A 27,111-nucleotide genomic window follows, 5' to 3' on the forward strand; every position below is an offset into this window, starting at 1 on the left:
CTTAACTACTCACCACCTCTCTCCCCAGGGGACCTCTTGGATAGAATACAACACAGTTCAGTGCTGGCTCTCTAACCCATGGTCCATGTATAATGCTCACATGTTCCTTCTAACAAACTAATGTACAGGTGAGCCCTGGTGCAGTAATAACTTCTTGCTCTGCCATCAGAGCATTAGCAGTCACAGTCTCTCCCCTTGAAGATTTGTCAGGCAAGCATCAAATCCCAGGCAAGGGCAACTGGGGTTGCTGATTACCCCAACAACTGCCCCAAGTTCCAGGAGACAAGTATCAAACTTTCTGAGATGTTCCATTAAAGTCCCTTTCCCGTGCACCCCTAAGATAAGGGAAAAGTAACCTTCTACCTTGGAGGTACATGCAAATCACATCACATTCAAAAATCCTCTTGTAATTATCAATCGCTTCTTGGTCTTTCTTGCCTCTTTAATGGACTGCAAATAGGTAATTAATTCAGGGTCTCAAAAGCAGTTTTCAGTGCTGTTCTTTGCAAGTCTGGCTTAGGCAATCTTGTACCTCATTTTGTAAAATGGAGGTAGAAATCTGTGTTTGTTTGTTTGTTTGCTTTTTACTTATTGGTATCTCAGGATTGCAGCTGAAACTGAGACAAAAAGAGTCCATTTTAACATCCTATCATGTCCACATATCAGTTGCTTACTATCCTCTATAAAATTATTTTAAGCACGCATTGATTGATACATACAATCTGCAAAGCATAATAAGAGGCTCCGTGGTGCTCCTACTCTAGCCAGAAAGATAAAACAGGTAACAAAGAACAACCAGATTTACCAAATCTGTTAACTGCAGCTAGAAGATGACCCAATATTCCTAAAATTCAGCCTAGTGTAATGAGTGGGAGCTCAACCTCTGGAGCCCGACTGCCTGGGTTTGAATCACAGCTTTTCTCTTTCTAGCTGCGTGACCTTGGCCAAGTTACTTAGTCACTCTGTGCTTCAGTTTCCTCATCTGTCAAATGCAGATAAAATAGTACCTCTTTCCTGGGGCTCTTAGGAGAAATACCAGAGTTAGTATTTGTAAAGTGCTTAGAACACTATAGAAGTGTTGTTTAAATAAAGATAATAAACTTCTTAAATAATATTCTTAAAGAATTTCCTATGGAGTTATATCACATACGTGTTAAAATATAAATATGCCATGTTAAATATTTTACTGAAAATGAGCAAATAGGAATTCTACCAAAATGAAAAAACAATGAGTGTTTGCACCAAAGACCTATGCTAAAAAGATGTCTAAAGATGTCTTTATAGGCCCTTGGATAAAAGGTTAGTGTTTATTGGAATCCTGTTGTTTAGTTATCATCTGAATCAATCTGCCAAAAACTGAAATGCCTTACAATGGCATATATTTAAAAATAAGGATCTTGAGAAATATGGTAGAAAATAAAAATAACCCCAGGAGGGCTTCCCTGGTGGCGCAGTGGTTGAGAATCCGCCTGCCAATGCAGAGGACACGGGTTCGAGCCCTGGTCTGGGAAGATCCCACATGCCGCAGAGCGGCTGGGCCCGTGAGCCACAATTACTGAGCCTGCGCATCTGGAACCTGTGCTCCACAACAAGAGAGGCCGCAATAGTGAGAGGCCTGCGCACTGCGATGAAGAGTGGCCCCCGCTTGCCACAACTAGAGAAAGCCCTCGCACAGAAAAGAAGACCCAACACAGCCATAAATAAAAAAAAAAAAAAAAAAAAAATAACCCCAGGAGAAAACAGTATAGCAGGGGTCTGTGCAGCTTGTAAAATTTCCCTACTCACTTTGACTCTGAGTTTCCTAATAACCAATGTCAGAAAGGAAATGTGATCTTTAAGTCATATTGTTCATCAAGACCAAAACAAATCAAAACACAAAAAAAGAAAAACCATACTAACCTATTATAAGAAAGAGATCTTTTATGGATACCAAGAACCAGGAATAAGAACTATAGAAGGAGACAATGGCAATGACCAGTGTCCCAAACAACATCTTCAAATACTTCCCTTCAATTAATGCAGTGTTATACAAGATTTTTTTTTTTTTTTGCAATAACCCTCAGTGTAAACTGATGCCATGCTCTTGCTGCTTAGTTCAATGATGAGAATCCAGCAAGAGGTCAAGAGGATGTGATTCAAATCTTCTGGTTTCTGGAATTCTGATTTTAAATTTCTGCAGCAATGGATGGACTATATGTCCTTTGCATCCCTTTTCCCCCATGTCGTTCCTCTCAACTGAGGTTTGGTAAAAGGTGAGCTGCAGACAGTTTGAGGTTATGTACTCTGACAAGGGCCCACACTGCAAGTATTCTGTGCTACTGATTAAGGGCAAATCCACATGCTTTAAAAATCAACTGAACTCATGGTAGAGTTGACAGCCCTGCTGTTAGAGAAGGTTTCTCTCAAAGACAGAGGACATAAGCACATGTTTCTCTTTGCCTTGTATTATGAAATTATAAAGTTAACAGCCACAAACTTTGCACTTAGAATGTTGCTTTGCATAATTCAGAGAGGTAGTCACTTTTAGATACCCATATCTTAACTTCATCTTAGCTTAGGTATAAATGAAGAATGAGGGAACTGAATTCTAACTCTAGCACCCCTCTATTTAGTTATATGACCTTGAACAACTCATTGCACCTTCCTGTGTCATAGTTTCATCATTTGCAAAATAAAGAAATTCAGTGAATTTCAGACTCTTAGCATATGATGGTTTTTGTGTGTGTGAATAATGATTGTACTCATTAAATGCCTGTCTGTGTGCCCATACCCTGTAGAGTGATTTTCTATTTTGTGAGCTTTTGTCCACTTTGTATTTAGAAATAGACTTCATTGCTCTGATTTCACCAGTTATTAAAAGGGAGAATTTCAAGCCTCATTTTTCTTGTGAAATGGAAGGCGTGGATTAAAGGAGCTATGTTAACATGAAAGTATATCCTTTAACACAGGCAGCTGTGCACCTTGTCTGTGGCAACCTCTGGGAAGAAGGCAGCTCAATTCTCTTGAAAGCGTGTCTTTTGGAATTATCAGTTATCCATGAAAGAGATGCTTCAGATTTATCCAAATGTCAAGAACCTTGCCGGAGCTTTTCAGAAGTAAAATCGGAGGAAAGCAGCTGTTGTTCTGAAGCATGTTTTTGAGCAATACCCTGTATGTAATTCTTATTAAATGATGATGAATCAGCACAACTTCATACAACTCTTTTTACTCCCCTCCTCCCTTCCAGCATCAAGGAAAAATCGGAGTTAAATTTAATGTTGGGACAGATGACATCGCCATCGAAGAGTCCAATGCAATCATTAACGATGGGAAATACCATGTAGTCCGTTTCACGAGGAGTGGTGGCAATGCCACGTTACAGGTGGATAGCTGGCCAGTGATTGAGCGCTACCCTGCAGGTAAGCCAGTGAATGTGTATCGGGGGAAGATTTTATGAAAAACAAACTGGAAAACGAAGCATTGTTTTCGTCCGTTTCACCCAACTGTGGGTTTTCTGAGAAACCATCAAGTATTTATCAGATTTTAGAGTCATGTGAATGTAATGTTGTCCTAAACTGTTCTTGATACAGTGTACAAATGGCATTTTATAGGAGAACTTGAAGGCACACGTTATCGTTTGCAAAATTCGGGACATCAGTGAAACCAAAAAAATGCACACATAAAAGGCACAACATGTCAAAGCTCTTTTTTAACTGGATCCTTGCATTTGAACAAAGGAAAGGCTTTGTCAAAAGTAACAAAGTTAAAATTTAAACCTAAGAGAGGGAATATCATACCACTTTTCTGTGAAAGAAAATAGGACGAGAGTTCCTTTGATGGTGGTACATAGCTGAAACTCATGAAAGCTGCAGGAGGACCATGGGACAAACAGAGAAATAGTAAAGGAACTATATATAGTACCATAAAACAGCAGTTATAAGAACATGTAAGTAAATGAAATTTGTTTTCACTGTCATATAACCATGGGGTTTCGCAAAGATTCTGTGACACTGGTAGTATTAGTCATTTCAAGTCTATAAAATGTATGTCAAGCTATTACTGATAAAATAAAAATTATCTTGTTCATAATTAATGAGTTTTGTCAGTACTGTTATTGAAACAAAGGCAGTAGATTAGAAACTTAAACCAGTGTTACTTGTGATTGCATATATTCTCAATTTTTAAAATGCTATTTTAAAGTAAAATCCAAATTAAAAGTCCAAAGGTATTTTACTGAAATTATTATCCTTTCCATATTTTAGTACAAAAGAGGTTACTAAAAACATCAGTCTCATTTATCTGTGTATATAAAGATAAAGAAAGATTAGTGTAAAGAAAGATTATAAAAAGAAATTTTTATTTTGCACAATAAAAATGATTACCAAAATTTATATATAAATTTCTCTATTACAGTATTTGTTTCTTGAAAGAAACAATTCGAGGAAGTAACTAACTTACTAAATAAAGATCAATTTTTTTTAGTACTACTTATGCACAATTATGGAATGAAATGTCTGTGATACCCTTTTGGACCTTTTATAATTTACAACATCTACATCTTCAAGCCACATTTCAAACCTATTCTATAAATCTGGTGCTTTACAAATATTTGCTGAATTAAATGTAATAAAAAAAAACCCTGGGCTTCCCTGGTGGCGCAGTGGTTGAGAATCTGCCTGCTAATGCAGGGGACACGGGTTCGAGCCCTGGTCTGGGAAGATCCCACATGCCACGGAGCAGCTGGGCCCGTGAGCCACAATTGCTGAGCCTGCGCGTCTGGAGCCTGTGCCCCGCGACGGGAGGGGCCGCGATAGAGAAAGGCCCGCGCACCGCGATGAAGAGCGGTCCCCGCTTGCCGCAACTGGAGAAAGCCCTCGCACGAACCGAAGACCCAACACAGCCAAAAAATAAATAAATAAATAAATAAATAAAATCAAGTAAAAAAAAAAAAACAAAAAAAACAAAAAAAACAAAAAAACCAAAAAAAAAAAAAAAAAAAAAAAAAACCCTGCACTATGACAAAATTCAGAAGCAAGCACATTAATAATATGCCCAGTGCCTTTTATAATACTGGCAAATAGTAGACACTCAATAAATATTTGCTGAATTGATGTCCTTGGAATTATCCCGGTTTTAAACTACAATTACAAGAATGCACACCTTCTGTTACCAACTTTAATAAGACTAAGGAATGGAAGATCTGGAAGGAAAGTAACTTAAATACGTATGCAGTGCTACATAGCCCCTGCTAATCCCTTATTGCATGTACTGAATCCTAGTAGAAATGTAATTTTTATGATAACTGCAGCCTTAGTGAAACAACAGAAACGTAAACTGGTGAATTTCCTAAAATCCAGATTAATCAATACCTATTTACTGAGAGGTAGTCATTGCACTGGACACCACTGAAGATATAAAGTAGGATAAGATCTAGACTCTGCTCCTGGAATGTTGTCATCCGTGAACAGTGAACCTGACCATGTAAAATGATAAATCCTGTTACTTACAGTGTGGCAGTTGCCTCTTGAAGCCTAGCTTTGTTTCACCAGTTAATTCTTTAAAATTATCTTAGTTTAGTAACTTTTCACTCTTATCATACTTCCAAACTAGTATCTTTAAGAGCCCTATTCTAGAGAATGTTAATGGTGACTTATGAGAGGAGAGAGGAAGTCCCACTCTCAAGTTAGTTTGGGAAATTCTGGGTTAACTAAGTTAAAAATATCTATGCTTGTACTTTGTTATATTAATACCATAATGAATCTCTAAAAGAGAAATATAGTATGCATTTCCCAAGCATAGATAATCAGAACCTCGTTTTCTAATGCACTAATGCGCTTGGATAAATACTTTATGTTTTTAAAAATTTCTATACCTCACTATTTTAATATATTTTATCTGACTAACAACCCTTTAATTGTGCACATACCAGATACTATATTCTAGGCATAGTTCAAAAAAGACATGATCCCTGTCTTTTTGTGGTATGCTAATGTCCAATTTGAATATCAGTAGCTGAGATAAGAGCAGTGTTAATTAACTAAGTCAACAAATATTTCTGTATTTTTTTTCTAGACTAATAGTTGTTTAACACATATGATGTCTTATGTACCAATTAAATGGATGCTCAGTATACGAAACAATATAAAATATATTTAAAAATCAGAAGCTGGCAAAATCATGATAATTAAGGAACGACTCTTCAGTAATACTCAATTTAGCTGCCACCTTTTATATTTAGTCAAAGATTCTAAGTGTCCTTTCACCAAAAAGTATTTTAGATGTTATTAATAAATCAAAAGTGAGCAAAGTTGCAGTTGTTCTGAAGGATACAAGCAAGGGTAAAACACAGAATCTGCCCTTGAGAAAATTAGAGCAGCTGTGAGGAATTTCGATATATACATATAAAAAGTTAACAATCAATATGTAAAGAACTCAGGGGAGTCACCATGGTTGTCATCAGGCATTTTATTAATCATCTGCTCTGTGTGCATTTCAGCATGATGTTGAGGTAGGAGATAAGCCATGAAAATTTCAAATACCTTTTTCTCTCAGAGCTTCATCTGCAACAATGCCATAAGACTGAATACAAATTTACAAGTATGTGTCATCTAGATTAAAGTTTTTGGAACAAAGTGATCTTATGTATGAGCTCAACAGAAATGTCTAGCATATCTCTTTTATATTGGTTTGTGGTATGAATATTTTTATTTTAAAAGTTTTTTTTTTGTTTGTTTTTTGGTTATTATTCATTAGAAAATCAGACGGACTAATGCTTTTACCACTAAATCCTGTAATCAGAGAAGTGGAAACCAACAGACTATATTTGGTTCCTTTTTAAGTGCCTGCACTGCAAAATATAGGTAATAGGGGTTGAAATTAGTAATTAAGTATAGCACTTAACCTTCCATTATAGGACTTTGTGGTAAGTGCTTTTATATGAAGCAATTCATCTGGTAGCAACACTGTACCTTTAATGAAAAGTACCTAAAGCATTGACCAGTGGTATTACCCTATAATTGTCTGGAAGGCTTTCATAGAGAAACTAATTAGTAGAGGTAGATTTTATGCTCTTTTGGAGTGTATGAAATATTCTCATAACTCAACAATTCACGTGTTAGAATAAATATTGAATTTTCTGAATAGAAAACCCAGTTTTCATTATTTTCTGTGCATGGAGCAAAGTATAGAAATAATATTTTGCAAACCATTTAAAGTCGAGAAAGCCATTTCTTGGTGCTTATCAGTTAAAGCTCTAGAATGTAATGCATCATTAATCCCTGATTTGTTCCTAATTACAGTTAGCAAAATTTTCTCTCTCAACAAACATAGACTTCGTCTTCTCATGATGTTAATCCACAAAACCTAACATTATTTTACTAGCCCAGACTAAAGATTTCTCCAGATAAACCACAGTTACCTTCGAGGATAAACCATTGAATTCATTTGTCTACCACAGAATGCCAAAAAGATGTTATTTATTCTGTACAAGGTCAAATATTCATGTTTTTCCTGTCAAGTTAACACATCAAAGCAACAAATGTATACTATATTAAAGGAACTTCCTAGGCTTACCATCTGGTTACAGAGATACGTAAAAAATGTTCAAGATTAAAAATATACTATGTGGGAAAATACAAGTGTTATCATATCATATTCAGCTAATTTCTTTTTTTTTTTTAATTTATTTATGGCTGTGTTGCGTCTTCGTTTCTGTGCGAGGGCTTTCTCTAGTTGTGGCAAGCGGGGGCCACTCTTCATCGCGGGGCGTGGGCCTTTCACTGTCACGGCCTCTCTTGTTGCGGAGCACAGGCTCCAGACGCGCAGGCTCAGTAGTTGTGACACACGGGCCTAGTTGCTCCGCGGCATGTGGGACCTTCCCAGACCAGGGCTCGAACCCGTGTCCCCTGCATTGGCAGGCAGATTCTCAACCACTGCGCCACCAGGGAAGCCCCGCTAATTTCTGAATAAGAAAAATAAAAAGGGAAAATTGGTTCCAAGAAAGACAAGCCATTTTGGAGTGAGTGGTCTAGTAAGACTACAAAAAATATAGGAAATTTGGTTTGGGTCTTGAAAGGCTAGATTACATTTTAATGGGATTAGCAGGAAGAGGTAGAGACAGAAAATAATTAGGAAGCTATTAAAAAACCCAGGTATCAAAAGATAAAAGCCTAAGATAAGGTGTGAGGGTGTGAGAAGATAAAGAGGTTGAATACAGAACACATTAGAAGACCTAGTGAACAACTGAGTAAAAGGAGAGTCATTTCTACTTTTTAGTTCCCCCCTCTCTCTCTCTCAGTGTAACCATTGATTATTCAATGTTTTGATGCTGCAGTGTGGCCACTAGACTGCATTAGGTAACAATGAAATGGAAACCTGTGATAGGAATAAGTAGAGAAGTCAGAGATATAGTTGCTGTTTACTAAGAGTTTAGTCTGTTTGGGAGGCAAAGAAGGATTTTGAAGACCTACCAATGTCACATAAAACGGATTAGCTTCAAAGTTAGTAGTACAGGGTTTAGTTGCTATTAGAGTTTAAAGAAAAGAGAAAATGGCGATCTGGAGTGTTGTAACAAAGCAGATAGTTTAGGGACGGAAGATTTGAAAGAAAGAGGAATAACTCAAGGAAAGACTTCATGGAGAGGGTGTAAATGCTTTTTGCATGACCATTCAATTTGGCTCAAAGATCTTATGGGGATTATCTCTAAATCTTGACTTTGTTTTCATCTTCAAAGGCTTCAAATATTTCAGGGCTCAGGGAAAGTCATATTGATGATTTCCCTTTAAATTCTACACACTTAGTTTAGATTAATTGATTGATTTTTAGCTCGAGTCATTAATTATTATGTATTTAAGCCACTCCATCACTGAAAGTTTCCTATATGGTACTAAAGTATCCATTGGTTTGAGGATTTTTATATTTTTATTTCTTTTTAGCTGAATTTTTACTATGTGGATGATATAATTGAGAAAATCTACCTCATTTATAATCATAGAATTTGAAGGAGGTAAGGAACTTCGAAGATCTTCTCTTCCAGCTCCTTCACTTTTCAGACAATAAAATGGAATCTTGGAGAGGCTAATGGATTTGATCAGGATCACTATGCTAGTTAGTGGCAGAGCCGAAACTACACTTGGAAACTCCTATCTACTGGCTCTGTGTGCTTTCCTTTATACTGTCTGGGAGACAAAAACCAAACAGAAGAGAGATCATTAGATGTATCCTTCAGCATAGCAAGGTATATTCTTCATAACTAAACATTATGATTTACATGATCAGGCATAACTGTCTATATTAGCCCATGTCACAGCCTACTGCTTCTACTGACTCACACAGACACACATACACACAAAACTATCGTATGAGTGTTAAAAAATAGTAACACATGGGATAAAAATAAGTTTCTTACAAAAACCACAGTTTTTTGTTATCATTAAATTTTTGAATAGTATTACTTATTAGTAGGCACTGATTATTTTTTAACCTCATTTTAAAAACTTAATTAGCAAATTAAGGAAACCATTATGAATCATACTGTTTTACTCTTCCTGCAGCAGTCAACCTTTAGGTTGACATGATTTCAAACTTTATATATTTACTAATTTATATTTATTTCTCAGTGACATCACTTGAAACTTAGTTGATTTCAGTAGCTAGAAGAGGAATGGTTCATTAGAGGATTCAAGTATAAGAATTCTTAAGTATTATTCGGGAGAAAAACTGTATCTTAATAGAAGACCTGCCCCTGTCTTGGTTAAATGTAGAGATATGGGAAGAGTGTGACTGAATTTTGTTTCCCTCCTACAAAGTAAGGCAGTGAAAATCTAACTCACTTATGGAAACTGATAAACCATACAGAAGATGTGAATCATTCTTTAAATAAACTACAAGTTTGGGGTAGGCTCCAACAGAAGACATGATTATCAGGACTTGGCACATAATAGAGTACTTAATAAATAATTGTTGAGTAAATCCCATTTCCTCATTTAACTTCAATGTCAAAGCATTGTCTTTTGCTCATGTTTTTTAGCCAAAACATACATAGGTGCATGGATAAATATTTATGGGAATATATAAATGTTTGGCTTTCTATTTGATATGGTTAACTGTTTACTAATCCAAATTATCCAAAGTAAAGCTTCATACTATGAGAAATCTGAAACTTCAAATACTATAGCTGTATTAAAATTAGTGACTAAAACTCTGACTTTTTCCACTTTAATTATCTTCTTTCACGGTGTTCAGTTTTTCTGAGACTTTGGGGGCTTTTCTTAATGATGAAGCATAATGAACTTTTTATTGAGCAGTATATTAAATACATCTACCTAAAATGCTTAGCTTCAGAGAAATTGTATCCAAGGAGATGGAAAGAAATGATATATTCTCAGACTTCTCACTTGTTCTTATATATTTTCAGTGACCTGTAGTTTTTTCTTTTTTAATATCAAAGCGTTCTTACAGTTACTGTAACATAATCATATTAGGAATTTTAATTTTCTAATAAAAGAAAGAGAAAGGTTCTCTCATGGTTTGATGGGCATCATTTAGACTACACAGTCTGGCAAACATAGATAATATAAATATATATAAATGGCAGCCCTTCTTCATGGTTTCCAGAAGATTCCCCCTTTATCTTCTTGTTCCCCGTCATTGTTTCCAAATTACAATTTGTTTAGAGATTTAAATTCTTATCATAATAAAGGGAGGTGTTGATTTCACTCCTGAAAAATACTTGGGTTAAACAGAGAATGGCATTATCATAAATTTTAAGTAAAGGTAGCCAAAAATGTTGACTGAGGAATTGGGTTCAAGGACTCTTCTTCAAAAGTACTGATCAGGATAATGAATCTACCTACTAGTTAAAAACAATGAATCACTTATGTCAGATACAAAAAAAATAGTTGCCACTATAAATGAAAATTTAGTTTTTAGAAGTTGAGATAGAAATAGGTTTTCAGAAATAGGTAAAGGCTAAAAGTCAGAGAAATTACATTTTTAAGGATATTAGGCTTTCAGGAAACTTGCAGGTGTTTGGTTGATTTTGAAGAGATTTATAGTTTTGTGACAGTGCTTTTATAATTTGATTATTATCCAAAAGTATCTTTATTGTAACATAGTGTATAATTACCTGAGTTCAATGGGAGATCAGCCGTGTTCCCAACTTAATGATGGGCCCTTCTTTTAATTTTTTCTCAAACACTCTGATCCCTATTTTATCAAGAGGTTTTATTAAATTGTCCAGGAATATTTATATATTTTTATGATAAATACTGATAACAACTAGTATTTTTGCGTATGATTAAACAGTTTTTTTAAATTCTACTATTTGCTCTTTTTCCTCTCAACCCTTAATGTGAGCATTTGTATACCACCTATGAGTAAGGCTCGTACTCTTCATACTATTTCCCTTTGTCTGCTGTCTACCCACTTTTCTTATTTTGTTAGCTCAGGAATTAGTTGGTATTAAATGTCATTTTTTTCCTAGTAAACAATGACAGTTTGTTCAAGAGGTAGCAGAATAGCAAAAAGGTAAAAATTTCATACACTAATGTTGAAGTTCTATATGAAGTACAAAAATTAGGTAACTAGCTGCAGTTTTAGATTAATCTAGATCAATTTTTCTTAACTTCCTTTGAATCTCTGCCTCTATAAGAATCTGATAAATAGGGCATTTTATCTTTAGAAAAATACACAGATATCTGCATGTACACTCAGTGATGCATATGATTTTTAGGGGTTGTGCCTCAACATCCTTATGGCCCATTAACCTCTGAATTAGAATGCAGAACCTCTGCTCTGGGTGATCTTAAGGAGGTCTAGAATTTAGAGGAAAAAATAAAGTCTATTTAATGAACATATGAGGAGGAAGCTCCTCCTACCCAAATGAAGCAAGCTTCCAATGAAATGTAACTGCCCTTTATTAACCTTCTAATAATAATAACCTTCTAACCACTGATGTTGCCCTGGATGTAGCCTGCTAGTTCAGATAAAATTCTTTTTCTTTAACAGAACAAGCCCAACTTTTGTACTTCCAATTTAGAAAAATTGTTCTCTCAAATATGATTACAAGAATGTCATAATCCTTCCAATAAATGGATTTTGACCACTGATACTGTGCTTGCTATAATTCTAACATTGGTTCATTGCATAATAAATATCCTTAAAATCAAAGCGTGTGATTTGAGGGTCTCATTTGGATAGATCCATTGGTAAGTCATCTGAGGATTATGAAGTGTGATGGTGAAATAACAGTGTCCAATGCAGTCAAGACAAAAATGACTATTAATCTGACACCTTTGGAAAGGATTACTTTTTATTATTATGAGGGCAAGGTAATAAAGCCCTTTGCATGTATAGAGGAAACTTTAGAACTCATGGAGAAGAGTAGTTTATCTCTTTTTCTCTCTGTACTAGATAATTTTTCACCTTTTTCTCCCCATCACATTCTTAATCTCTATAGTTGATTCTCTTATATATGTACTTAATTCATTCCAGGAGATCACTGACAACCCACTCCTTCCTTTCCATGAAAAATAGATCCTTAACATAAAAAATGTTATAACTAATTAAGTTAGGAAAATATATATTTAGGGTTCTGTATTATGAATGAACTACCTCAAATGTGACAAACAAAGGCATTTTTGGCACTATCCAAAGTTCTCAATTTAAAAAAAAAATCCATCTAGGGCAAGGATTGACAGACTTTTACTGTAAAAAGCCAGGTAGTAAATATCTGGCTTTTGCGGACCACATGATCTTTGTCACAATTACTCAACTTCACCACTATAGGTCAAAAGCAGCAATAGATAATAAGTAAATGAATGGGTGTGGTTATGTTCCAATAAATCTTTATAAAATTAGATAGAGGGACACATTTGACCTGTCGGCCAGTTTATTGACCCCTGATATAAAGGCATGACAGAAGGACACAAGAACCAATCTGAAAGAGCTCCTACTAGCCAGAAGGAGCTATTTGAGCAACAAAATAAATATAGTATTGGATTATAACCCAAATAGTGAAATAAATATCTGTGAGCACATACTGATATTAAGTGATTGAATAGATAGATAGACAGACAGATAGATAGATGTGTGCGGGAGTGGGGACAGCTCCTTCTTAGAGAAGAATTCCAGTACCAAATGTAGAAGGGCGATGGAAGTAGAAATTCAACATTAGAACTTCAAAGTAATAATTGGTGAAGGCAAGATTCACCAATAGATGCTAAAATTAGTGGGTAGAAGTTTGAGTAGAGACTAGTAATTTATGTAATCTAAAAGTGTCTCCTGCAAGGGGAAAATAGAAACTTTCCACAGAGAAACTCAGCAGACCACCTTAACTAAGTGGTTGAGTTAAACATCACGAGTAGTAAGAAATATGGACCTCATGCACCTCCTGATATGATGCGCTGAGAGAGGCACTTTATTTCTCTGGTATTCTTTGTATTCTCAGTTAAAATTCGTGACCTCAGTCTAATCATGACAAATACAATGTGGGAATCTGGATTGGATCCTGGAACACAAAAAGGACATTAGTTAAAAACTGGTAAAACCTAATAAAGTCTTTACAGTAGTTAATAGTGTAGTAACAATGTCAATTTCTTAGTTTTGGTAATTGTCCAATGGTTATTTAAGATGTTAACAGTAGGCTAGGCTAGATGTAAGTTATGTAGAATTCTCATTACTATCTTTTACAACTTTTGTTTAAGTTAATATTTTTTAATAAAAAATTCTTTAAATGATTTTCATTTAAAAATACCTTTTATTCAATTCTGTATATTATAATATTACTCCAGAAAAAAAGATTTTAAACCACAAAACTTCATGTCTTTGTAAAACTAAGTTAGATATAATTGTTGTGACTAAATAGTATATTAACATGTTCATATGGTTATTAGGAAAGTACATTTATTCCTAAGGAATATAAACCTAATTTCTGTAATAATCCAAAGTTGTAACCTAATCTAATATTTTAGTTAGTTCTTAATTAAGACAGAATGATATAATAAATGTGAAAACCTTTTGAAGTATGAAGCTTTTAAATAGGCCATATATTAAAATTTAAATTATGATGATGAATATTTTGTGTCAGATTTAGCCTCATGGGTTGACTATTTCTCAAAGAAAGACTTTCATCTTAAACGTTTAAAAGTCTGTTTTGTTTTTAGCCTTATGAGTTTTACTGCATTAGAAAGCATCTAAGGTTCCCACCCCCATCCTAGAAATTTGAGACTAACTTTCCTCATGTTAAGTATTATTGAAGTAATTTGTCATCTTGAGCATATTATCTATACTGGTGGCCTGAACATTTAAAATGACTGTTGAGAACCCAAAAAAGAATATACCTAACGTAAGTCTGTCTAGATATTACCATATGTATTTCCAATGAAACAATGAAGTATTTTAGCTAGATATATGAGATATAAAACTGGACAGAATAGAAGGACATTTAGCTTCATTTATCTACACATTGTCAACTAATTGATAGCACGCCATAATAATTTTTCAGGGTCACCTTTGCTGGAGCATTTTAGAAGTCCACGTGGAGTCTTCAGTGCTCTCATTTATTATTTTTATTGCTCAGTTTGGCAGAGGAGTTGGATGAGGGTGTATTTTCTGGTTAGAGGAGAAACAAACAAATAGAAGCTTTTTTAAATGCAAAGGTTTGCTTTGCAGAAAAGAGGGGCAGGATGGTGGCGATCACAGTAGGAAATACACCTGGGGATAATTAGATGAGGCTTGTGCTTTTTTTTTTTTTTTTTGGCTGAGTTGGGTCTTCGTTGCTGCGCGAGGGCTTTCTCTGGTTGCAGCGAGCAGGGGCTACTCTTCGTTGCGGTGCGTGGGCTTCTCAGGCTCTAGGCGCGTGGGCTTCAGTAGTTGTGGCACACGAGCTCTAGAACGCAGGCTCAGTAGTTGTGGCGCACGGGCTTAGTTGCTCTGCGGCACGTGAGATCTTCCCAGGCCAGGGCTCGAACCTGTGTCACCTGTATTGGCTGGCGGGTTCTTGACCACTGCGCCACCAGGGAAGGCTTGTGCTTTATGGAAGTGAAGTTCAAGTAGAAGATTAACTCCATCACATTGACTCAATAAGGAAAATGGTGTCGCTCAAGGATTGGGGTGAAGAGGTAAAGAGAACTCACCCCAAATCCCAGATGTTCACGAGTTTATTTCAATTCCTGGCTTTGGTAGGATCTAGAATCAGCAACAGTGAGTTAGGTATTCTATGCTGGGCACTCCATACTGGAACTGTGGTGGTTTTTTTACATACATTTTCTCATTAACGCTCACAAAATCTTATAAGGCAGCTTGTAGTATCTCCTTGGGATAGATGACTAAACACAGAGAAATTAGGTTACTTGCCAAGGTCACACACCCCAAAGCTCACTCCAGTGCTCTGAAGTATTATGCAATGCTGTCTACACTATTTATTCTTAGTCACGGTAAGAAAAACAAAATCAGAAAAATTTCTTCCTGGTTCCCACCAGGTTGCACCTTTGTTGTGCTGAGGTCCTGATACCAATGGTTATTCTTTCTTCTGCTCAGAACTTGAAAGAACATTCAAGTGTCCCTTGGGAATTTTCCCTTGGGATTATGTCCTCCTCCTCTTCTGGTTATTCTTTTTTTTCCTGGGTATTGTTTACCTAAATACAGAAGTGAGTGCCAAATCCAACTTGTATACCCCTCTTAAACACTAAAATTGTGATAGGAAATATAGACTACACATCAAATGACCAAACTTTAGACTTAGGCTATAGGCTTACCACAAGATTAAAGGTGGGATAGTGTGGAGGTTAAGAGAGAAAATTCAGGAGTCAGAGTCTCTGGGTTCAAATCTTAGTTACATTACTTCATAGATATGTGACTTCTGGCTCAGTTCTCTAACCTCTTTTTGTACTTCAATTTCCTGATCTGTAAAATGGGTTAATGATAGTACTTACTTGTTAGGGTAGTTTGAATTTTCAATGAGTTATTAGTTTCAAAATACTAGTAGTTAATAAAAACGTGGTAAGTAGTGAGTACTCAGTAAGTGTTAGCCTCACTCTCATTAATCAAAATAGTTTAGTTTTGCAATTCTATAGTTGCAATAGGTACTAATATCCTCTTATTAATGTGCATTTCCTTCTGAGAGCAAATTTATCCTGTCTTGGCTACCAGACTTGGCTTCACACACATGGAGATAAGTCTTTCCGGAAACCTCAGACGTGTAATTGCCCCATTCCCTTGTGCCCTCCAAACCCACCCTGAGCCAAAACACTACAGAGACATCACTAAGGAAGGGCTGGGTTCAACATAAATGAATGGCACAGAAAATCTTTTCTGGTTAAATTTAGAGAAAGGAGTACTGTGTGGTAGTCAGGGAAGATTTCACAGAGGTTGGGAATGTGGATCAGGTGTTGGAGATCCTTTGAATTTTAATAAGTGAGCATTAGGGAATCCACACTAGCTGATGGACAGGCCACTGCATATAGTTACACAGTTACTACTGGTGAGTTAACTATAGGCACTCACCAATATCCCATCAGAGGGGATGAGTGGAAGCCGGAATCCAATCTGTGCATGGGTCGGCAAGCCATGTGTCCTGACACAGAGGATGTCCCCTAAAGAGTGAGCTGTCTTTTCCTTCATACCAAGCACCTTACCTTTTGTCTGGGCTCTAACCATCAGGGGAGTCTCCATCTTCAATTCCCCACAATGGTGCCCTATAGTTAGGAGACTGTAAACACTATTCATATAGGCACAATTCTGAGAGAGAAAAGAAACACTATTAATAGTTACTTCTGCATAACAGACACATACCAACACTGCCCTAGGCAATCCAGAACATTTGTCACTTTACCTATAAGACTGCCAGATAGAATTGAGACTATTGCTTGTCTCTTGCCTGGAGAAACTAGAATCAATCTGTTAGTCATTATGCTAGCTGGCTGGGTTTATTCCTGTTCAGGTGGGGAAGCTGAAGATATTAAGTAAATTAATAAAATTAAATATTATTACATAAATAATAATTCCGAAATAAATAATTCTGGTTAAAAATAATTTTAACCAGATATGAAATTATTACCTTTTTTCCTACTGAAAGTATCTTAAAATATCAACACATTCTCAGTCACTCATAAATCTATGCTTAACATCTTCTTTTGCTTAATCAAGTTTCACGTATCATAAATTATGTTTATTTTGGGTTCAAAATCGTTTTTTTTCACTTTCTGCCTAAAGATATTTTTCTCAAATATGTATTTCATGCTGAATTAGAAAGCATTGAACAAAGGTAAGCGACTAGAAATTTTTTTAAAAACATCAGAAAGTGGATAAAATTCTTTAAAGTGCTACCAGTAGACTAAGTCTTAGACCTATCCATTTCTTTAACACATTTTACATTAAGGAGCTAATGGAGGCCAAAAGCCTCCATTACTCCTGTGATCCATCAATGAGCATGTATTAAGACACACTTTATGGTTGTCCCATGGTGGGCTAAAGCTGGTGGGGAACAGAGAAGCAAAAAATATTGTCTTTACCCTACAAGAGTTTGAAGTATAATTTGGGAGGAAAGATAAATCATTAGAGAAGTGTGAATTGTATGGGAAATGCAGGATTACATAGCACAAAAGGTAAATATGAGAGCTGGAAGAGATATGAAGTAGATAGGAGAATACACACGTTTAGTGCTTAAAAGAAGTTAACATCTGAGTCTGGTCTAGAATGGACATATGTTGGTGATAGGGCCATTCCATACAGGAGAGAGAATGAACCCAAGAACACAGGTGGTTAAAGATTCCAAAATAGCACAAAAATTGGTCTTGCTTTTTGTGATGGGGTATTTATGATAACTTCATAACAATCCTACTAACTAAAGCTGAGGGAGTAATTAAGGAAGGACAATCAGAACCACCTTCTTCCAGAATTTGGGGGTTTCTAAGGGATATCTATACTATGACAAAAGAATGCTTTTGGGCGCAGTTTCAACATGGACCTAGAGTTAGGGACATCCCATAGGTTTCCAGCTTGAGTTCCCCTGGGTTCTCAGGAGAATTTGAGCACGTTTCTGAATCTATGATGATAAAGTGAAATTAGTAGCGTCCACCTGGACAAGACTGGTAACTGGTTCTAATGGTATGTTCCTGTTAAATTTTAATACATTCTGAGCAAATAGGTAGTGATGAGCACAACTGTTTCATTTTTACAAAGATTTATATTCCTGATTGCAATTGAATTCTTACTCTATAACTGAATGATATCTCCCCAAACCATCTTACCCTCTGACATTCCTAGTGTGTTATTAATAACGTAATTCACCTTATTACCCCATATATCAAAATCTTTCTAGATATCCCATCAAAGCACTAAATCCAATGGTAGCCACTAGTTTCCGGTAATTCCTCCTTTAACGATTCCCCAGTTTCCATCATTTTCTATCTGCACTTGCATTGTTTTAGTTATGTAAGACCTTTATCACAATTTTCCTATTATCAGCTGTAGACTATCTATGTTCTTCATTATGTTAACCCATTAGGTGTACAGCCTAGATGCTTATATTCCTAAAATTGCTTTTATTATACATCTTCCTGCTTCTCAATTCTTCAGTGGCTCCAAAATAGACTATAGAAGGAGTAGAATTTGTGAGGATGAAGAGAGCTGTATAGTAGAATCAAATGCCTTTCTCTCAGGTCTGATATTTTTCATTTTGGAATCTTATTTTTTATATTTTATATTTTTGTTTCTACACATATAGACATTTTTTGAAAATCTGATTTTCCTGATTTACGTTTTTCTAAGTAGCTTTCATAATGTTACCAATTTCTTGCCCTTGCAATAGGAAACCAGGGATTATAGGTATTTGTTTATTTTCTTTTGCTGTATTTGTAATTTCAGTTTCATACTTTGAACTTTCCTGTTATTTGTTTAATATACCTAAAAGCCATTTACTAGAAAAACTAAGTTTAATGATTGAATGCAATTAGAGTATTTCAATGTATAGCCAAACCAAAACAAATCAAAACAAGAAGGTCTATTGTATTTGCCCATAATGTGTGATGATGTTCTTTCTTTACTTTTTCATTTCATTTTAAAAGGAAATAACATAAACAATAGTAGTTTTATGAGATAATTTACTTAAACTCTTAATGAGCCATGGTACCTTTCCTACTCTCTTCTAATTCTGTGGCGCTCAAGAGACCAACATATCAAGGTTATCAAAACCATCCTTCATAGGTTGGGAATTAGACCAGACTCTAGCTATAAAGTCTTTTTCATTTCTACAGGTCTGTGATTCTGTGTAATCTATAAAAACAGTAGTAGCCATCATAGAGTTAACACCAACTATGTACCAGAACCTGGGGGCTTAAGACAAATTACACCTCATTCTTAAAAATAATCTCATAATTTATCCCCATTTGACAGATGTGATGACACTTGGAAAGTTTAAGTAATATGTCTTTGAGTTGAGTGTATTACTGAGAGTTGAACCTGGGATTTTTTTTTTTTTTTTTTTAGAATATATACATTTTATTTTTATTCCTAGAGATTTCTTTTTTTTTTTTTTTTTTTTTAATGAGGATCTTGAATCAGATGCATATGTTTGATTGATTGATTGATTGATTGATTTTGGCTGTGTTGGGTCTTCGTTTCTGTGCGAGGGCTTTCTCCAGTTGTGGCAAGCGGGGGCCACTCTTCATCGCGATGCGCGGGCCTCTCACCGTCGCGGCCTCTCTCGTTGCGGAGCACAGGCTCCAGACGCGCAGGCTCAGCAGTTGTGGCTCACGGGCCCAGCCGCTCCGCGGCATGTGGGATCTTCCCAGGCCAGGGCTCGAACCCGTGTCCCCTGCATTAGCAGGCAGACTCTCAACCACTGCGCCACCAGGGAAGCCCTGAACCTGGGATTTTTTTAACTCCCATAAACTCAGACAGACTTGATCATCTCTTTCCATAAATGTTAATAGCCTTATAGATGAAATATTTAGAAAATCAAGATTTCACAGATTTCAAACTGGAAACTTCTTCTCTTGGGGCTATTAAAAGGAGACTTTTCTTTTTTGGTGAGAAATATGTCAGCTACATGTGCTATAATTTTCACCCAAGTTATCATGACAATGTAAAGTGTTTAAAAAGCTGTGTATTCTTGATAGTATGCTATGTTGTGACCCTTACTTTGTCACCCTTACTTTGTCATGAGATAAAACGTCTTAGTCATCAAATACAAAAATATGGCAACCTAAAATCTTTTTTGTTTTAAGACTAGTCAAATAAAGTATCTCTGGTTATACATGGCATTAGTGACAGGCCTGGGACCCTTTACCCACGCTTTCTCAGCTCAGAGGTTTGTTTAGTGTACTACACTGCCAGCTAAAAAAAAAGAAAAACATGTCTTGCATATACCTCTTTCGGCATAAACTTTATTAAATACCAAGTTATTATAGCATAGGCCTCCTTTTTCTTCATGTTTGTCTATTTTTTGATTGAAATATTAAGCATATAATGTATTCACATATGTCTAAGAGCTTATATGTGATGTTTCTCCTCAGAATGCCCAGGGACTTCCTAAAAAAGATTAGTAGTCCTATGACCTTTTTGTCTCCCCATTTTCCTATCCAAACTAGAATTGTTGTATGTCCCTACACATAATTAGCAGAGAGTCATTGTGTCAAATTTCATGAAAAGAATTGACTTCATATATAAACTTATTACAAATTTCTCCTGTTTTCCTAATGTATTGATTAGAAAAACGATCAGTGCTGTGGGTACCTATTTTCACCTGCAAGAAGCAGCATTAGAAGGAAATGCAGGATGGAATCAGTGAGTCTGGATCATGGAGAAGTGGCTGGGAGCATGAGATAGGACTGATAGAGTCCAGGGTGGAGAGATTTGGTATGGTAGGGTGAAGGACAAGGGATAGTGGAAGAAACAAGTGTCTAGGAGGGTACAGTTCATTAATTTATTTAGTAATTCATTCAAAAACATTCCTTTAAGATCTCCCATGTTCCTGGCCCTCTGCAGGGAATACAGTGGTGATCAGAAACAGACACAATCCTTGTTCTCATGAGCTTACAGTCTATTGGCAGAAACACATTATTTCAAATAACCCCTCCACTTAAAATAAAGTGTGGAAAATAAACTAGAGGGAGCCAGAATGAATGTCTGGAGCTAAAGTAGGAGATGATATAGCAGTCCAGACGGTGCTTGGACTGTATTATAGCATGGAGAGTGGAGATGGAAAGACACTGGTGTTGAGGATGAAGGCTTGGCTCTTCTTAAGGATGCACGCCCCAGGAACATTAGAAGAGAGCAGAAGTCGAGGGCAATGACAAAGCTTTTCCACTCCCTTCTACCAAGCATCTTCCCAAGTAAAAAGCAGGCCGAAAGGTCTACTGAAGTCTGGCTCTACAGGTAGGAGTGGTAAAGCTGTGTCCAATGTCTCAGGAAATAGAAGGGACCTTGAGATGATTGCATGCATATAGAGCTCAAGCCTTTCTGTTCTGTTTTAGCACCAATTGGTACAGTTATCCACTTGCCAGGCCTTTCACTGTCCCCGGGCACTTTCAGTGGAGGATGTCACCCTATGGCAGGACTGCTTCACAGAGGCTTGGAATTGGCATCATTCTTTAGCGATAAGCCCCAAAAGAGAATGAGAACAGAACATGACACCCATCCAGTTTTGAGCAGATGATAAATATTTCAAGTTAACAGTGAAAGTTGCTATTCTTTGTTGTTGTTGGCATGACTATTTAGCAAGTCCCAAAAAACTAATTACCATCTTGCAGAATAATTTTTTGTGTTTATTTTAAAAGATTCCTCAGGCAGTTTCTAAGAATAGAAATTTGTATGAATAATATACTCTCTGTCCTCTGGGACTTAAAATTTGTTTTTAGAGTTTTGGAAGTGGGCACAATAAACATTTTGTGATCTCACAATACTTGCTAAATTGAAGAAAACCAGTATATTTCAATAAAAGAATCTCACCTTATTTAACCATTAACATTAGTAGAGATTTATCTTATGTAGTTTTTTTTTTTTTTTTGCCATGGAAACTTTTAAAATAAATTAGAACTCTAACACCAACACGAATTTTTTTTTTAACTGATTAAAATAATTTAAATTGATTTTATGTATTTACCAACATGGAAAGATCCCCACACTCTGTCGAGTTGTTGGGTTTTTTTTTTTAACATCTTTATTGGAGTATAATTGCTTTACAATGTGTGTTAGTTTCTGCTTTATAATAAAGTGAATCAGCTATACATATACATATATCCCCATATCTCCTCCCTCTTGCAAAATTTTTAATAGTACTGCAGTGATCTGTGTTAATGAAACTACAGGGGGCCACAAACTAAAGAAAATGATAATATCACACAATTTTTATTAATTTGAGAAATTTCATTTAATGATATGAAAGGTTAAATAGTTCCTTTTGTAAAAATTGTTCTATAGACATAATGGAACAATGCCTAAATATATATATTTCATACTAAAATCAATTTTATCATTATCTTTTAACTTAAATAATACAAAATATAAATTGGTAGAGTTCATTTTGTAAATGGGCTTAACTATCAGAATTATGGTGCAGATTATGATTTGCAGCAAATCCAGGACAAAATCCAGGACAAAAAGGACAAAATGTATTATTTTACCAAAATTAAAAATTGAAATGGATATGAGTTTGACACTAATATAGTACTTTATTAAAATGCAAATCCAAAGTACTCATTTCTAGACTTTTTGGCAATTAGTGGCAAAATACCATCACATCTGCTTAACATCAAAGGTCTGTGAATAAGCCAGCAATATATGATTTTAAATAGTTTTAAATTATCTCTATATTAATTTGCTAGGGCCACCATAACAAAATACCACAGACTAGGGGGCTTACACAGCAGAAATTTATTTTCTCACAGTTCTGGAGAAGAGAAGTCTGAAGTCACCATGTCAGCAGGGTTAATTTCTTCTGAAGACTGTCTCCTCGGGCTGCAGGTAGCTGCCTTCTCTCTGAGCTTTCCCATGGTCTTTTCTCTCTGTGTGCATGCCCCTGGTGTCTTTTTGTGTGTCCTCTTCTTATAAGGACACCAGCTAGATTGAATTATGGCCTATTGTAAGGGAGTCATTTTAACTTAATCATAACTTTAAAAGCCCTATCTCTGAATACAGGCATATTCTGAGGTACTGGGGGTTAGGGCTTCAACATATGAATTTGGGGGGGACACAAGTCAACTCATAACAATCTGGAAGTGTTTGAAGGGTTCTTGTGTGCAGGAAGCCAACAAACCGTTTATTTTCACTGAAGTCACTGCAAGTCGCCAGTTGGATTTCAAAGACTTCAGGAAAAAATTTAAATGAAGTGTTAATTAGGCCAGAGTTGTATGGCCCAATTAGTTTAGCCCTATCCTTGAAAATGACACTATCTAACTATAGATGTGCTGGATTGTAAAATGACAGAGAAGAACATGTGAGGGGATCAATTCCAAATGTCCTAACTAATGGCGCAACAGCTTAAACTTTGTTGGACATTTTTATACTTTTGCTCTTCTCTCCGTTCTGTTCGGTATTTAGGGATCCACTAGCAATCACAGATGGCTTAAGTTTAAAGGGAAGTACTGCCGGCAGTGGAGAAATTCATGGTCTTATTCTAAGTGATACGGTGAAACTACTGTACCTACTGCATCCTGTAGGATGTCTGGATTTCAATTGGTGATCTCCACTCAGGCTCGGAGTTACACTTGGGCCACTACCGGCAGGTTTTCAAGTTTGTTCTTGTCAGATTTCACTGGATAGGAAGTCTCATGAGGGTGTTTCCTGAACCAGGAATATCTCCCAAAGTACAGTTCCCCAGATCACAGGTGTTTGAGATACCCGAGAAGAGATTTTACTTAGATAAATTTTGGACAAAGGGGTTTGCAAAGAGCAGCCATTGGTTTGAAGAAGTCCTTTAGATTCCCTCTTAAAATTGTCCTCTCATCTCTTTAGAGCTAAGCATTTAAAACGAAGAGGAGACAAACCTCTACTCTTTTCAAACGTCATGACGTACTCCCTCCCTCCCTCCCATCCTCTTACCTACTTTTTATAAAATTGAAATCTCCTAAAATCTAACCTCTGCCTGCCTTTCTCCTCTTGAAATGGCTGTCAGAGCAGTGACATGCTTCAGTGGGTGGGTAGAAAGAAGCCAGAGGAATGTCTACATGGTGAGAGGGGTGTGTGTCTGTACAGCTGAAAGAAGAGAGAAGACAAGCTTAGAACATTAAACATATCAGAAAAATGTAATGGCTTAATTATAAAGGTCTCTGTAGATGACGACCAAAAATCTTCATAAATTTCACAAACTATGAGATAGTTTAAAAAAAGAACAGGAAAAAAAAAAACCCTACCAAGTCAAAGATTTCATACTCTTTAAAGATATTTGCAGTGTTAGAAACATTGATGATACTTTGCTTTTAATGGCTCTAAAATTAAATCCATCATAAAAACCCACAGACAGAATGTTTTAACAAGATGGCCTAATGCGTGTCTTCTTGATCCTACCTTAAACTTGGGGCCGTCAGTCCTTAGTGCTGGAGGTCGTCTTGGGGGCCGTACAGTCCGCTGACCTCGTTTTACAGATAATAGGACTGACTTGCTTTAGGCCACGTGGCGTCGGCTTCTCTTTACAGTTTCTGTGGCCCTTCTTTGTCATAAGCATTATGGGGGGGAAAAGAAGAGTTTAAGACATTCTAGTTGAAGTGCATCTCTCTTAGAATCATTAAAATACAGATTAAAATGTCATTTTGAGACCTCAGTGATATCTAAAGTTTTCTTATTCCAGGAGCGGCTTTGTCACCATGCTGCTGCACTGAACAGATAGTGGTCCCCTAAATTCTATTTTCCCTCTGGGCAGGTGCCTTTGGCTTTTTCTTTTTGTGTGCCCTCCTCAAGTTAATGACCTCCTTTCAGTTGTTCCCACTGGTTTACCCGTAGCCATGCATAAACCTCTGAGAATGAAGCTGACATTGCTTTGGAGAAAATGCAGTGATTTTGACAAAGCACCTATAGGGTTCAGGACATCACTTATAATAAATCTAGTTCCCTGGCCATATTTTGTCCTAGGAGAGAAAAACAGATTTATTTTCTACTCTTTTTCACACCTACCTCCACTACTTTCCTATGCTCATATGGCTGAGAAACAATTTCTGTGATCTCTGTATTTCTAAATATATCATATTAGGCAAATTTTACCAGATAACAGATAATGATGCAATCATAATATAATGGCTAATATTTACTGGGTGCTTACTCTGTGCCAGGCACTGTGCTAAGAGACTTACATATATTATGTCACTTATTCTTACAAATACTCATTTTACAGATGAGAAAACTGACGCTCAGAGGTGTTAATGCTCGCGGCCCAATGTTACCCAGCTAGTTAACAGTAAAGCCAGGATTTGAACCCAGGAATTAAAGCCCAGTATCTTAACCACCAAGGGTTCTCTTTCCACAATGAATCTGACCACATGAGTACTTTCTTGTAAGAAATAATTGCTGACAGCCGAAACAAAATTTTACTGGAGGAAAGTTATTTTAGGGTTTCTAGTTCAAATCCATAGTGTTTCATTTGTCTACAAAAGAAAAAACTGGTTGTTTTATGTAAGAGGTTTTACATTTTACGAAACTGAAGAGGCTGGCCTTGATTCAACAGCTGTATCTCAGCCTATCCTTTGCACTTCCAGGGCATTTAATCTTAAATAATTTGTGTGCAGTTGACAAACCCCATCTTTCTAATTGAAAAAAGTCTTCCTGCTTTCCAATTACAAGTAGAGGAGAGAGATTGAAGTCCATTGAAAATGAGGTTAGAATGCAGTAGTAATCAGACTTACTTTTCTTCACTGGAGGATAAGGAACTTTCTCAATACCATTTACGGGCTATATCAGACCATGTAGGAGACATTTACTTATTTCCTCTTCCATAGTCTAGTCTAAATATTAAGAGGAATACACTAAAAGTCAAAGTTGGTATGAGGAGGTAGAAAATCCAGCTGTACCACATATTTCTCTGACTTTCAGAAATCAAGAACTGGGAAGTCTTAGATTATTTATAAGTTCCTATTAGGGAGAATAAGCCTAAATGTTGACATTATGATTTAGAAACGGCTTAAGATTCTCATATCTGGGAAAATGGCAAAATGCCATTTGTAAGGTACTGTGGGTCTGTTCTTACATTTCATTTTTCTTAGTCTCACCACTGAGTGATATCCATCAGTGGCCCTGTCTGTTTTTGTAGCTGTTAAACTTAAACCATTCTTCTGTCTTAAATGCTACACAGCTACCACAAAAGAACTCTTTAGTATGCGTGATAACAGAGTATGACCTCTAATTTATCAGAGTACGTTCTGTATTTTCTTATCTGCTTGTCCCTGTTGCTTTTCATTTCTCGCTGCTGGTTTTTGATATGATACTTCAGTGTTTTTTGCATTAGGAACCCAACAGCCTAGAAGGCTTAGGGAAGAACCTGTAAATATTACATACAGGCAATGACACCCAAAGTTCACAAGATTACCTTTATTTCTAATTCATCTGATGGAACAATATCCAAAATAAAAATTTTGAATGTAAGTAGCTAATAGGAACACATGCTCTTAGAAATCTTTGTATAAAGGCACACTAGATATCTTAATGTTCCACATAACACAGGGACGTGAAGGCAGAAATTTCTTAAGCCAGTTAGAAATGCGCAAAGCTTCTAATTTCTTCCTCAAAGCACTGTTGAACTCTGCAGTAGACGTGGCTTTCCATGCCCAGCATCACAGCAGTCTCACATGAAGATATTGTTTAACTGGATACAAAGGCCTGCTGTTTCACAGAAGGAGCTGGGGTGGCTTCTGAAGCATTAGTCATGAATATAACATTGCCCTACTTGAGCAGTCTGTCCTCTTTCTAGCTGTATAAATGGGCTGACTGACAGGGCACTTGGGTGTGCTACCCTCTCTTGCTATAACATTGCATTAAGACACTACATTTAATTTGTAGAAAACGCTTCTTTTTGTTTAAGAAATGTGGGAGCAAAATTGGAATACCTATAAATACAGTATCTATAATATTAGATTAAAATTTGAAAAAGATCACTCATGATCCCTCCATCCTAACACAAATATTTTCATTTTTGCATATTGCCCTCAA

At 36.3% G+C, this 27,111-nt stretch overlaps 1 protein-coding gene across 18 annotated transcripts in view; it reads left to right on the plus strand.

Annotated features, from left to right (window-relative positions):
* NRXN1 (neurexin 1) overlaps positions 1-27,111 on the plus strand; it is a 1,115,884-nt gene that overhangs the window by 935,578 nt on the left and 153,195 nt on the right. For all 18 annotated transcript variants that reach the window (XM_057558508.1, XM_057558511.1, XM_028168477.2 and 15 more), the window contains one exon: positions 3,227-3,398. In XM_057558508.1, the coding sequence (XP_057414491.1) occupies positions 3,227-3,398 (172 nt within the window). The remainder of the gene's footprint in view (positions 1-3,226; positions 3,399-27,111) is intronic.

This window comes from Balaenoptera acutorostrata, chromosome 12 (assembly GCF_949987535.1).
Source record: "Balaenoptera acutorostrata chromosome 12, mBalAcu1.1, whole genome shotgun sequence".
Classification (NCBI taxonomy): Eukaryota; Metazoa; Chordata; class Mammalia; order Artiodactyla; family Balaenopteridae; genus Balaenoptera; species Balaenoptera acutorostrata.